Source organism: Mastomys coucha, unplaced genomic scaffold (genome assembly GCF_008632895.1).
Source record: "Mastomys coucha isolate ucsf_1 unplaced genomic scaffold, UCSF_Mcou_1 pScaffold5, whole genome shotgun sequence".
Classification (NCBI taxonomy): Eukaryota; Metazoa; Chordata; class Mammalia; order Rodentia; family Muridae; genus Mastomys; species Mastomys coucha.
Window position 1 is genome coordinate 92,071,434 of NW_022196911.1, and position 13,131 is coordinate 92,084,564.

General features: G+C 45.4%; 1 protein-coding gene across 1 annotated transcript in view; it reads left to right on the forward strand.

The window, feature by feature from the left end:
- Ttll6 (tubulin tyrosine ligase like 6) overlaps positions 1-11,280 on the forward strand; it is a 51,499-nt gene extending 40,219 nt beyond the window's left edge. The window contains 3 exon segments of the mRNA XM_031353233.1: positions 1,573-1,903; positions 4,042-4,306; positions 10,533-11,280. Of these exon segments, the coding sequence (XP_031209093.1) occupies positions 1,573-1,903; positions 4,042-4,274 (564 nt within the window). The 3' untranslated portion in view covers positions 4,275-4,306; positions 10,533-11,280.
- Positions 11,281-13,131: the final 1,851 nt, after the last annotated feature.

The following is a 13,131-nucleotide window of genomic DNA, read 5'->3' on the forward strand; positions in this document are numbered from 1 at the left end:
TGGCCTCGAACTCAGAAATCCACCTGCCTCTGCCTCCCAAGTGCTGGGATCAAAGGTGTGCGCCACCATGACCGGAGCAGTCAGTGCTCTTAACAACTGAGCCATCTCACCAGCCCCTTTGCTTTCTTTTTAATTACTTCATGTGCATTGGTGTTTCGCCTGCTTATATATCTGTGTGCAGGTGTTAGGTCCCCTGGGGCTCTGAGCTGCCGTTCGTTCGGGTGCTAGGAATTGAACCCAGTCTTGTGGAATCCGGAACCTGTTCCATAGCTGACCCATCTATCTCTCCAGCCTGCTGCAGAGACATCTGAACAGCTCTCAAAGATGTTTGGTTACTGCAGCCAGAGCCGAGTTTAAAAAAAAAAAACAAAAAACCAACTAATCAGATGCAGAATTTGCAGCCCATTCCCACCTCGTAGGTAAATTTGTTGCCATTGCGGTGAAGGTGTGAGTTTGATAGAGTCTAGTTTATCTACTTCTGCTGTTGTCGCTGTGCTCTACAGTCACTGTCAAACCCAAGCCAAGGAGCCCGACAGCATATCCTTTCTCTCTGTCTGTCTCTCTATTTAAGTGATTTGATTCTAATGTCTTGTTATTGTTTTTGATGGGGTCTCACTATATAATCCTGGGTGGCCTAGAAATCACTACGTAGACAAGGCTTACCTTGAATTCACAGAGATCCACCTGTCTCTGCCTTTTGTTTGTTTGTTTTGTTTTGTTTTGTTTTGTTTTCGAGACAGGGTTTCTCTGTGTCTGTCGCCTTGGCTGTCCTAGAATTTACTCTGTAGACCAGGCTGGCCTCAAACTCAGAAATCTGCCTGCCTCTGCCTCCCAAGTGCTGGGATTAAAGGCATGTGCCACCACCGCCTGGCCTGTCTCTGCCTTTTTAAAAATAAGATTTAACAAGATTAATTTTTAAAAATCTTGCTGGGCGGTGGTGGCGCACGCCTTTAATCCCAGCACTTGGGAGGCAGAGGCAGGCGGATTTCTGAGTTCGAGGCCAGCCTGGTCTACAAAGTGAGCTCCAGGACAGCCAGGGCTATACAGAGAAACCCTGTCTCAAAAAATCAAAAAAAAAAAAAAAAAAAATCTTATACATTGAGCAGTGGTGGCACGTGCCTTTTAATCCCAGCACCCATGAGGCAGAGGTAGGCAGATCTCTGTGAGTTTGAGGTTAGCCTGGTGTACAGAGTTCCAGGACAGTTAGGTTTATACAATAAAATGGTGTCTCAAGATGACAAAGGCGAACAAATCAATAAAATAAATAAAAATTGTGTGTGTGTGTGTGTGTGTGTGCACACCTGTGTCAGTCTATCTATCTATCTATCTATGTCCTCACCAACCAGAACTGTGTGTGTGTGTGTGTGTGTGTGTGTGTGTGTGTGTGTGTGTACCTGTTTACATGTGCACCATGTGTGTCAGGTATTCACAGAGAACTAGATCCACTTCTCCAGCCCCTGAGCGCAGCTCTTAATTCACCACTGTGACCATTTCTGGTGTTTCTTTCAGGAGCGAGGAAGGATCCATCCCTCTGCCTCCCACAATCTCATTCCAGGCTGTTTTCTTTTTCAGCCCATAACATCTGTAGAAACTTCCCCAGATGCCACAGCCCCCATCTCAACCTCTCTAGAATCCCTGGTGAGCGGGAGCCTCTCCACCAGCCCTGAGTGCAGCAGCCCCGAGAGTGTCTGTCTGGCCTCCTCTAACCGCAAGCAGCAGAAGGCCTCCCATAAGCTGACCCAGGAGAAGAAATCCAAGCCCCTCATGTTTTCCAAATCCAGGCAGTTGGACCTGAACTGTACCTTGATGAAGAATGACATTAAGAGGCAGTATCTGATGTCAGAGATACTGCAGAGGGTTCAAATGAAGAAGAGACGCCCCTTGTTCCCGGCTCCCAAGTCAAGTGAGTACTGGTGTAGGCTGGGCTGTACCAAGAGCGTAGGCACTAGAGTTAGCTTTCTCTTACCATGACAAGATGACTCGTGTCGTTAACTTCTAAAGAGAATATGGTTGTTTTAGGCTCATGGCTTTCAAAGGCTTGGTGGATGACTGGGCAGACCCCCCCAGCGCTTTAGGTCTCGGTTGGGAGTGTGCCTTCACAGCAATGGCAGGGAGGCCAGGGTGAGTAAAACTCGCTCATTTCGTGGCTGGCCACCATAGGCCCCTTATCCTCTCAGGAGCATCAGGTGTCAAACTTTAACTTCAGGCCTTGGGAAACATTTGACTTCCAAGCTGTTAGGGCTCAGTTTGGTGGCACAGTCTCAGGAATCAGGGGCTGAGACAAGAAGACCGTGAATTTGCAGCTAGCCTGAGTGACGACACAGCAAGACACTTTCTCAAAAAAAAAAAAAACATAAATACATAAATAGAGACATAAATAAATAAATGCAGCACCCATAATGGGCAGCTCACTACAGTCTGTGTAACTCTAGTGTCAGGATATCCAAGCCCCTCTTCTGGCCTCCTTGGGTACCTACATCCATATGGTTCATATATAGATGAGTGTGAACATATGCATCAATAAAAACAAATAATACATTGATTTTATGTATATGGGTCTATTGTCTGCATACATGTCTGCATACCATGTGTATACCTGATGTCCTTGGAGGATTCCCTGGGATTAGAGTTACGGAGGACAATTGTAAGCCACGCTATGGGTGCTGGGATTCGAACCTAAGTCCTCTGGAAGAACGGCCAGTGTCTTAACTGTTGACCTATCTCTCCAGCCCCAACAAATAAAATGTTTAAAAATGAGCTGGAGAGCAGGCTCAGCAGTTAAGAGCACTGACTGCTCTTCCAGAGGGCCTGAGTTCAAACCCCATTTACCATATGGTGGCTCACAACCATCTGTAATGGGATCTGATGCCCTCTTCTGGTGTGTCTGTAAACACAATGTACTCATAAATAAACAAACAAACAAGCAAACAAATAAATCTTTTTTAAATGTTTAAAAATATAAATACATAAAAAAAATGATTAGGGCTGACAACATGGCTCAGTGGATAAAAGGTGATTGCCACATAACCCTGATGTCCTGAACTTGATCTCTGGGACCCTCTCGTAAAGGTGAGTGGGAAGGACTGAGTCCACAAAACTGTTCTTTGACCTCCACCTGTGTGCTGTGGTACACCCCCCCCCACACACACACACATACACACACACACACATACACATACACAATAATAATCAAATGGTTTATATTAAAAAAAACTAAAGGTTTGGAGAGATAACTTAGTAGTTAAGAGCATTGGCTGGTTTTGACCCACGTTCAATTCCCAGCACCCACGTAGCTGTTCACAACTCTCTGTAATACCAATTCCCGGCAATGCAATGCCGTCTTCTGGCCTCCATGGGCGTCAGACACATATGTGGTACACAGATAGATATACAGGCAAAACACTTAATTAAAAAAGAAGTAAAAATAATTACCAACCCCCCCAAAAAAACCCAAAACCAAAACTAATAGTGACAAGAAGATTCAAATCATATAGGATTAAAGAGAGGGGAACCAGTTGGAATAGACTCCAAGGTCTTAGGATTCCCAGGCCAAAAGGGTTAGAGCCTCTTCTCTATCCAATGATGGAGACGTGGCCCCGTGCTCTTAGAGAGTCTCCATCCCTACTGAGTAAAGAGCCAGTAGAGAGCTGGCATTCAACATTCCCAGCTCTTGTTCATATGAGCCCTATCGGCTGGCCCAATGTTTTTGGTTTTTTGAGACAGGGTTTCTCTGTGTAGCCCTGGCTGTCCTGGAACTCACTCTGTAGACCAGGCTGGCCTTGAACTCAGAAATCCGCCTGCCTCTGCCTCCCAAGTGCTGGGATTAGAGGCGTGGGCCACCACTGCCCAGCTTTTTTTTTTTTTTTTTTTTTTTTTTTTTTTTTTTTTTTTTGGCTTTGCCAATCTTGAAAGATCAAATAAACTGAGTGGAGCAGAGAAGCAATAGCTGACTTTGATTCCAAGACCTTTAGCCAGTTTGGGGTCATGGGAGCCTGCTAGGAGGTGGCCAGGAACCTGTGCTGACTGACGATGCCTTTCCAGAATACCCATCCTTGTCCAAGGAGCGGTGCCCCCACAGCCGCGGCGGGAAGAAAGAGATGGATATGCCCTCCGTCTTAGTCCTGCAGGCTTCTCACAGCCATGCTGAATCTCTGAATGACCTTCTGGTAGTTGCCACTCAGGCCCGACTGGACCCTCGGCCCAGCAGAAGCCACTCGGGCACCACAACAAGGGACTCCAACACACAGGACCCAAAGCACACTGCCACTGCCTGAGGTCTGGTCAGAAAGGACGTGAGAGGAATCAGGTGGGCACTACCCTTATTCCACAGATAGGTCATCTTGATGTCAGCTCCTCTCTTGATCCTCCTGGAGTGTTGAGAATGGAGGAGGATAGATGGATTGCTGAAGACCTACAGGTAAGTCAACAGCCGGGACAATCCTCAGAATGAGAGAGACCCTTCTTGCTTGGCCTATTTCTATGGTGCTGAACCGCGTCTTATCATGAGGTGTACCTTACCCTTGCCTTCTGCCCATGGCTAAAGTTGAGACAGTCATAAGTACAGATCCCAGGATGAGAAAGAACCTTGTCAACATCAACAGATTGATGCGCATGTCTCTAAGCTGTACAGACTTGGCTCCAGCCTGTGTCCCTATCATCAAAGGCTAGCCCTGTAATGAAAGGTGTGGAATGGCAGGACTGAGGAACCTGGAGGATTTCACTAGGCAGACGGGCCAGGGGGCCTGTAAAGGAGCACTCTTTCAGAGTCTGGGACCTCTGAAGGAAGGTTGTGTACAAAAATCCATGAGAAGAGACTGGTGCTGCTCATAGGCCCACTGTCACCCTCACTCCTGCCGTGAGAGCCAGGTATATTGACCTGGCCCGTCGTTACCAGTGGCTCTCACTGTAGAAGACCCCTGAGTAATAGTAGCCACAGGCATCACCTGGGTGTTTGTGAAAATGCATACTCTAGCCGGGCGGTGGTGGCGCATGCCTTTAATCCCAGCACCTGGGAGGCAGAGGCAGGCAGATTTCTGAGTTCGAGGCCAGCCTGGTCTACAGAGTGAGTTCCAGGACAGCCAAGGCTACACAGAGAAACCTTGTCTTGAAAAACAAAAACCAAAACAAAACAAAACAAAAAAAAAAATGCATATTCTAGAGCCAGTGAGATGGCTCAGTGGATAAATGTGCCTGCTGCCAAACCTGATGGCCTGAGTTCTAACCCTGGGGTTCCTTCCCATGGTAGAAAGAAAGAACTGATTTCTCCAAGTTGTTTTTTGACCTCCACAAATGTGCCCCCACATTAACATAATAAAGTTTTTTAATGCATAGTTAGTGTCTTATGCTTGTATTCCCAGTACTCGTGGTGGTGAGGCATGAGGATCAACATCCCTGTGCATCCTGAGCGAGCAGGGATAGACACAGCAAATCCCTGCAAAATGGATTTTAAAATGCAGCTAGGGAACCAGGTGTTGGTGGTATACACTTGTAATCCCAGCAACTGGGAAGCAAGAGGCAGGAGGATCACCGCAAGTTCAAAGCCAGCTTAGTCTACATAGCAAGTTTCAGACCAACCAGGCCTACAAAATGAGACCCTGTTTCAAAGAAAAATGGACCTGGTAGTTCACAGCTGTACCAGGGAGACCTGAAAGACCAGGAATTAAAGAGATCCATGCACTTTGAGACCAGCCTAGGCTACGTGAGACTCTGTCTCAAAAGAAAAAGAGAGAGAGAGAGAGAGAGAAAGAAGGGGAGTAATGACATCACAGATTCCACTGGAAGCTTTCATTCACACTCAGGCCCAGTGAGGGGGCTTCTAGGGTGGAGGTTCTTGCCCACGGGCCCGAGTGTCCAAGTTCAGTCACCAGATCCCATAAGGTGACAGGAGAGAAAAGATTCTTTTGACCTGCACACATGTACCGTGGCACTAACAGACACACACACACACACACACACACAAAATAAGTTGTTTTTTTTGTTTGTTTGTTTTTTGTTTGTTTCTTTTTTGGAGACAGGGTTTCTCTGTGTAGCCCTGGCTGTCCTGGAACTCACTCTGTAGACCAGGTTGGCCTCAAACTCAGAAATCCACCTGTCTCTGCCTCCCAAGTGCTGGGATTAAAAGTTGTTGTTGTTGTTGTTGTTTTTAAGATTTATTTTATGTATACGAGTACATTGCAGCTGTTTCCAGACCCACCAGGAGAGGGCATCAGATCTCTTTACAGATGGTTGTGAGCCACCATGTGGTTGCTGGGAATTGAACTCAGGACCTTTGAAAGAGCAGTAAGTGCTCTTAACCACTGAGCCATCTCTCCAGACCACAAAAGTTTTTAAACAATTTTTTTAGAGTTTATTATTTAAATTTTTAACCTTTATTTTTGTTTTATACATAGTAGTGTTTTTGCTTGCATGTATGTCTATACACCATATGCATGTAGTGACCTTGGAGACCAGAAGAGGGCATCAGATCCCCTGGAACTGGAATTACAGATGGTTATGAGCTACCATGTAGGTGCTAGGAACTGAACCTGGGTGCTCTGAAAGAGTTACCAATGCACTTAATTGGTGAACTATCTTTTCTGGTCCCTTTTATTAATTTTAGTTATGTGTATGTGTCTGCATGTAGTACATGCCCACAAAGACCAGAGGCATTGCATTCCCTGAAGCTGAAGCTATCAGTAGTTGTGAGCCAACCCATGCCCTATGTGGATGCTGGAAATTAGACTTAAGTCCTCTGGATAAGCAGTGAGGACTTTAACCACTGTTCCCAATACCACAGATGATGACAATAATGATGATGACAGACACAGTAATGAAAATCAGAAGACACATATATACACATACATACATACACACATACATACACACACACAAATACATACACACATAGACATATAGATACACAGATACACACATGTACACATGTACACATACACACATACATACACATATATACACATAGATACACAGATACACACATGTACACATGTACACATGTACACATACACACATACAAATACATACACACATATGCACATAGATAAACAGATACACACATACAAATACATACACACATAAACATATAGATACATAGATACACACATGTATACACATGTACACGTATACACATATACACATACACATATAGATACACACATACAAATACATACACACATACAAATACACACATACACCACACACACGAGAGAGACAGACAGACAGACAGACATGGGGGGTGGTTATAGTGAGACAACATGACAGCCAAGTGTGGTAGCTCAACACTAGAGAGGCTGAAGCAGATGGATCATATCGTTTTAGCCCAGTCTAGGATACAGAGTGAGGCTCCAAAAAAAAAAAAAAAAAAAAAAAAAAAAAGTGAAAAGAGGGTATGGTAAAAAACAAAGTACTTCCTGCATTGACCATAGAATAAAACTTTGAACCTGAACAGAAAAGGCTAAACACTCTCTTAGTTTTCCCTTCTTTCTCTCTAGACATTTTTGCTTTGATTCTTTTCCTTTTTAAGATTTATGTATTTTAACCAGATGTGCTGGTACACTCCTTTAATCTCAGCATTCGGGAGGCAGAGGCAGGTGACTCTCTGAAATCCAGCACCAGGCCAGCCTGGTCTACACAGTGAGTTCCAGGACAGCTAGGGTTGTGTAAAGATATGTATTTCTTGTTTAATGTCTACAAGTACTTTGCCTACGTTTATGTATGTGCACCATGTAGATGTCTGGTGCTCACAGAGGCCAGAAGAGGGCATCGGATCCCCTGGACCTAGAGTTACAGAGGGCTGTGAGCTGCCAAGTGGGTGCTGGGAACTGAGCAAGAACAAGGGAGCTGAGTGCTCCTAAGCTCTGAGCCATCTCTTCAGCCTCTTATTTCTAGTCTTAATATACATAGATATGTATTTATGTATCTGTGTGGGGTTTGTGCACATGAGGATAGTACTGTCAGAGTCCGAAGAGGGTATCTGATCCCCTAGAGCTTGAACTACAGGTGTACAGTGTGGATGCTATGAACCAAACTCAAGTCCTCTCCAAGAGCAGTACATGGTCTTAGCTGTTGGCTGCTGAGCCATCTCTCTACTCCCTCCCTCCCCCGTTCTCTTCTCTCTCCCTCTTTCCCTTCTTTCTCTTCTCTTCCTCTTCTTCCCCTTATCTAGTCTAGTGCTTGTGAGCCTCTTGCCTCAGCCTATGTCACTTGCTTGAATTATAGTGTAAGCCACCATTCCTGGCTTCAAGTGAAATATTTGTGATGCCCAAGTCCCAAAATCTCTACCTCCCATTTTTCAACCGTCTTTTTCATTATTATTCTTGAGTCAGAATTGAGGGCGTGACCAATGACTCTCCAGCAAAGGCATTTCTGCAGAAGGCTGGGAAAGCAGAGGCAAAGAGGGCTCTGGGAATATTAGGAGGGGTGACTAGATGGCAGATCTGGCCTTTTTTCTTTTCAGGATAAATAATGGATTCTAAAAGTTGTCTCCAGAATCAGCAGACCACAACTGATGAATAAGAAAACAAAAAGCAAGCTCTCTTTCTCTCTCTCTCTCTCTCTCTCTCTCTCTCTCTCTCTCTCTCTCTCTCACACACACACACACACACACACACACACACACACACACACACAAATGAGTTATATTCAGTAGAATATATGCAGAAGGTCAGTGTATGGAAGGGGATTTTGCATGGTAGATAAAAACTGAGTGAGGAAGGAATAACACGGGGGCCGTGTGGCAAACACAGCTTTGTTCAGTAAATATAATACCAATTTACTTCCCACATGGCAAATTCATATACCATTGCTCCAGGAATCCTTGTAGCAATAAGATAAAGTTGGCAAGGAAGATGTTACTTGATCCACAATTTGGAGGTAAGGAAGATCAAGGTTTGAGGATGTCTAGTGGCTTGCCCAACCTTCCTCAAATGATAAACTCAAGACAGACAGACAGGACAGCATTTCTTCCTCTTTATCACTCTGCTGTGAACATAAAGCCTGTCCTGACCCATTCTACGAGAGGAATGGAGCCCCCTAAGCCTCCCCCATATGTCTACAGAACTTAGCATAGTCTCACAATCCTCCCTCTGGATGCACATGTGTGATGAATGGATTCTCACTGAGGCTAGGGTGGGCCTCTGTGTAGTGGTAATGACCTAAGGGTTCTAGAATCCATTTAGTAAGGTTGCAAGGATGTTTAAAGCTTGGCCAGGTGGGTGGCCTTGATAATGATGACCATGGTGACCACGGATATGTGCTGTAGCTGCTGCTGCCCCTTGCATGGATTAGAAAAAAGACACCTTTGCTTTTGATGTGAGAAAGCTTTGCACAGCTTTCTCTGGCCTCTCGAAAGTGTTCTTTATTCAAATGGGGAAACCAAGGCGGAGAGGTTAGAGAACTACTGTCCCAAGGCATGCTGACACTGCCTTCTCTTTAAAAAAAAAAAAAATGTACCTGATGGGTGTGGTGGCACACACTTTTAATCCCAGCTCTCAGGAGGCAAAGGCAAGTGGATCTCTGAGTTTGAAGCCAGCCTGGTCTGTAGAATGAGTTCCAGGACAGTGAGGGCTACACAGAGAAACACTGTCTTAGAAAAAAACAAAAAACAAAAACAAAAAACAAAAACAAAAAACAAAAACAAAAAACAAAAAAAACAAACAAGCAAAAGGCTAATAAGACCAAAACAAACAAACAAACCCAAAACAAAACAAAAAACAAAAATCATACAAAACAAAGCAAAAATAAACAAAAAGCCCACAAAATACTATTGAATTTATTTTATGTTGGCTCTACTATTCCTGAACTTTGGGGCTGCCCTGGAGTATTGTTGATATACCCAGAGATACTGCATTGGAGAAAACTGACTTTCCAGTTGTGAGCAGGCATTAATTGCAAATAGCTTCTAGGTTAATGGTGGGGCCCTGTGTCTGTGTGCCACCCTTAGGTATACTGGTCTCTAACTGCTATTGTATACCAACCTGCGTGGTATACAATAGCAATATACAATATAGCCACCTTACCCACATTTTTTTGTTTTTTGAGTTTTTGTTTTTTGGTTTTGTTGTTGTTGTTTTGGTTTGGTTTGATTTTTCGAGACAGGGTTTCTCTGTATAGCCCTGGCTGTCCTAGAACTCACTCTGTAGACCAGCTGGTCTTGAACTCAGAGATCTACCTGCCTCTGCCTCCCAAGCTGGGATTAAAGGCATGTGCCACCACTGCCCGGCCACTTTATCCACTTTTAGTGAGCCATATCAAATGTCTAGGATGTCAGGTGGTAGGTGACAAAGGTTATACAGGTAAAATGTATTTCTGAGGAATGTGGTTGTGACTCTCCTAAATACCTCCCAATATACTAGTAGAAATGACGATGGCGACGTTAGGGCTGGGTCATAGGTCAGTGGTACAGCACTTCCCTGGCTTAATCCACAGCATCACAAAGACAAGACAAAAAGAAAAGAAAAAGAAATGAATTGACTTCACCATTTCAGAAGGCTTCGTAAAAGATAATCTAAGAAAAATCTATTTTTCCCCCTTTCTAGAATCAGACTGGATCTTCGCCATTTCCCTTTCCTACCTCTTACTCCAGGAAATGATTTGTCTCTTCCTGCAGTATCTGCAACATCTACAGAATGGACTGGAAGTTTCATTTCCTCATCTAGAAATTCTGGTCTGATAATTATGTCTCCGTGGCACCTTTGAGGGCAGCGGCCTTCCCTTCCGCGCTCTCCCTGTTTGTTACAGCGCTGTGTGTGTGGGACCAGGACTGGCAGGGGTCAAGTGCTGCTTCCCTAGGACGAAGTCTACTTGCCTTAGCTGTGGTGCTCCTCCAGGTCCCTCACACGATGGCCACTGTCATCCAGAACCCCCTGCCCCTGGGGTAAGAATCTTGAGGGAGGAGTGAGGGGAGGACTCATGATTTCCAGGAGTCCAGAGCCCTCCTTCCACCTGCAAGCCTGTGCCAGTCCCTGCCCTCCTCTCTAAAGAAAAAGAAGGCAGAGTCAGGACCAAGTGTGGCGGAACTCTGAGTCTTGGTGGAAAGAAGCAGGACAGTTTCAAATTCACCAGCAGAAGAGAGACCATCATCCTGCTCTCCAACCAGCCCAAAGGCCCGCTGCCCTCAGCACCAGGACTGCCTCTTGCTGCTATCTATCTTCCCTTCAGTCTTGCTGGCAAAGACAGGTAATGTGAGAGTACCTAGCCTGCAGGTATTTCTTCCATTAACCTGCAGAAATTATATATCTTCCCTCATGTATACATTGATAAAATAAATTGCCATGCTCAACGCTAGCAAGGAGCCTGGTTTGGAATGGGAGGTGACACGGCAGTTGCCCTGTGGAAATGTGTCAGGAGCTTGGAAGTACATCTTGGGATGCATGGTCCACAGGAAGGCCTGCTCTTCTTGTGAGGATCCGGGAGCCTGCCATGACTTCTCTGGGGCTGTAGTGATTTATCTCCTCTGGCTTGCAGAGAGACCTGGTTAGACCCTAGGTCTACGTAACATCTCCTCCTGTTGACCAGTTCACTCTGTGCTTTCTCCAGGAATGTGACGCAAGACCTGTGTCTCATCTGGTCTTCTGGAGGTGGATTTCTAGGGATGAGTGTTGGGGAGCCTTTGTAGAGGAAGCATGGGGAGGGTCCAGGTGGGATCTAAAGATGAGAAAAATTCACAAATGGCGTTTGTAGATTTCCAGTGGAATGCACTTCCCACCTCAGCAATGTCTGGGGCATTTAACCCCACGGTACTCTCCGAAGCAGAAGACCAAAATTATCCAAGGTTCTGAAGTCTGTTAATAAGATAAAGTCACATTTATTTTCCCTAGCAGCCATTTTGGTACCTGCACACTTGCTGCTAGCACCGTGGTGGGAGTCACATAGGCACGTGGAATCATTACTGTCACGCAGGGCCCCGTACACAGAAGGGTTCTGCCCTTGTTTAAATACTCTATGGTCCCCATCTTGGAAAGCTGAGTGATTTCTGGACAGCGAGTTTGTGTTAGCATCCTGCATTTGGCTGTCTGTGTTATTTAGCAGGTTCTGCCTAGAGTGCTTAAGAGCCCTGGGTTCTCCAATGAAAAGAGGAAATTTCAGGCTGTCTCTGTGGCTCTGCCTCCATGAGCTGCAGAAAGTAACTGTCTACTGAATGCTAATGGGGGTAGGGGAAGATGGGGACAGATAATGCCTTGCTCCTGTGGAGTGCTGCAGAGAAGGCTGCAGGTTCACAGATGCAGCCTGAGTTAAGCTCCAGGATCTGTGACTGAGAAAGAAGCCCCCCTCACATCCATCTGGTAGCCAAGTCCACTTCAATTCAAGGTGTCAGGAAAGGATAAAGAAGATTTAAAGCTCAGGGCAGTAGTAGTGCAAACCTGTAATTCCAACACTCGGGAAGCAGAGGCATGCTTGACTCATGAGTTCAAGGCCAGTGTGATCTACAGTGTGAGTTCTAGGACAGCCAGGGCTACACAGAGAAACCCTATCTTAAAAAACAAACAAAAAATTAGAAAAAGAGGCTGGGCAGTGGTGGCACACATCTTTAATCCCAGCACTTGGGAGGCAGAGACAGGCGGATTTCTGAGTTTGAGGCAACCTGGTCTACAGAGTGAGTTCCAGGACAGCCAGGGCTACACAGAGAAACCCTGTCTTGAAAAAAAAAAAAACGAAAAAGCATCTGTATGCATCCCCGTCCCCTGGTAGACCTAAGAGAGCAACTCTGATGGAGAGGGTCCAAGTGCAAAAAACGATGTCCCTAAAGACTAAGTTGTTAAAAGTGACCATGCTGCCAGATGGAGAGATGGCTCAGAGGGAAAAGGCACTTGCCAGAAATCCTGACTTTCTTGAGTTCAGTTCCTTGAGTCCATCTGGAAGGAGGAGAGAACTGACCCCTGTAGGCTGTGTTCTGATGGCCACAAATGTGCTATAGCACACATGATCACACATGTACTCATACAGACACAGATACAGGGACTTGAGAGATAGTTCACTGGTGGGGAGTACTTAGCTGCTCTTGCAGAAGACCTGGATTAAGCTCCCAACACCTAGGTGGCAGTTCCAACCATCTGTAAATCCAGTTCCAGGATATTCAATGACCCGTGCTGGCCTCCTCAGGCACTGAACATAATGTGGTACGCACACACATAAGCA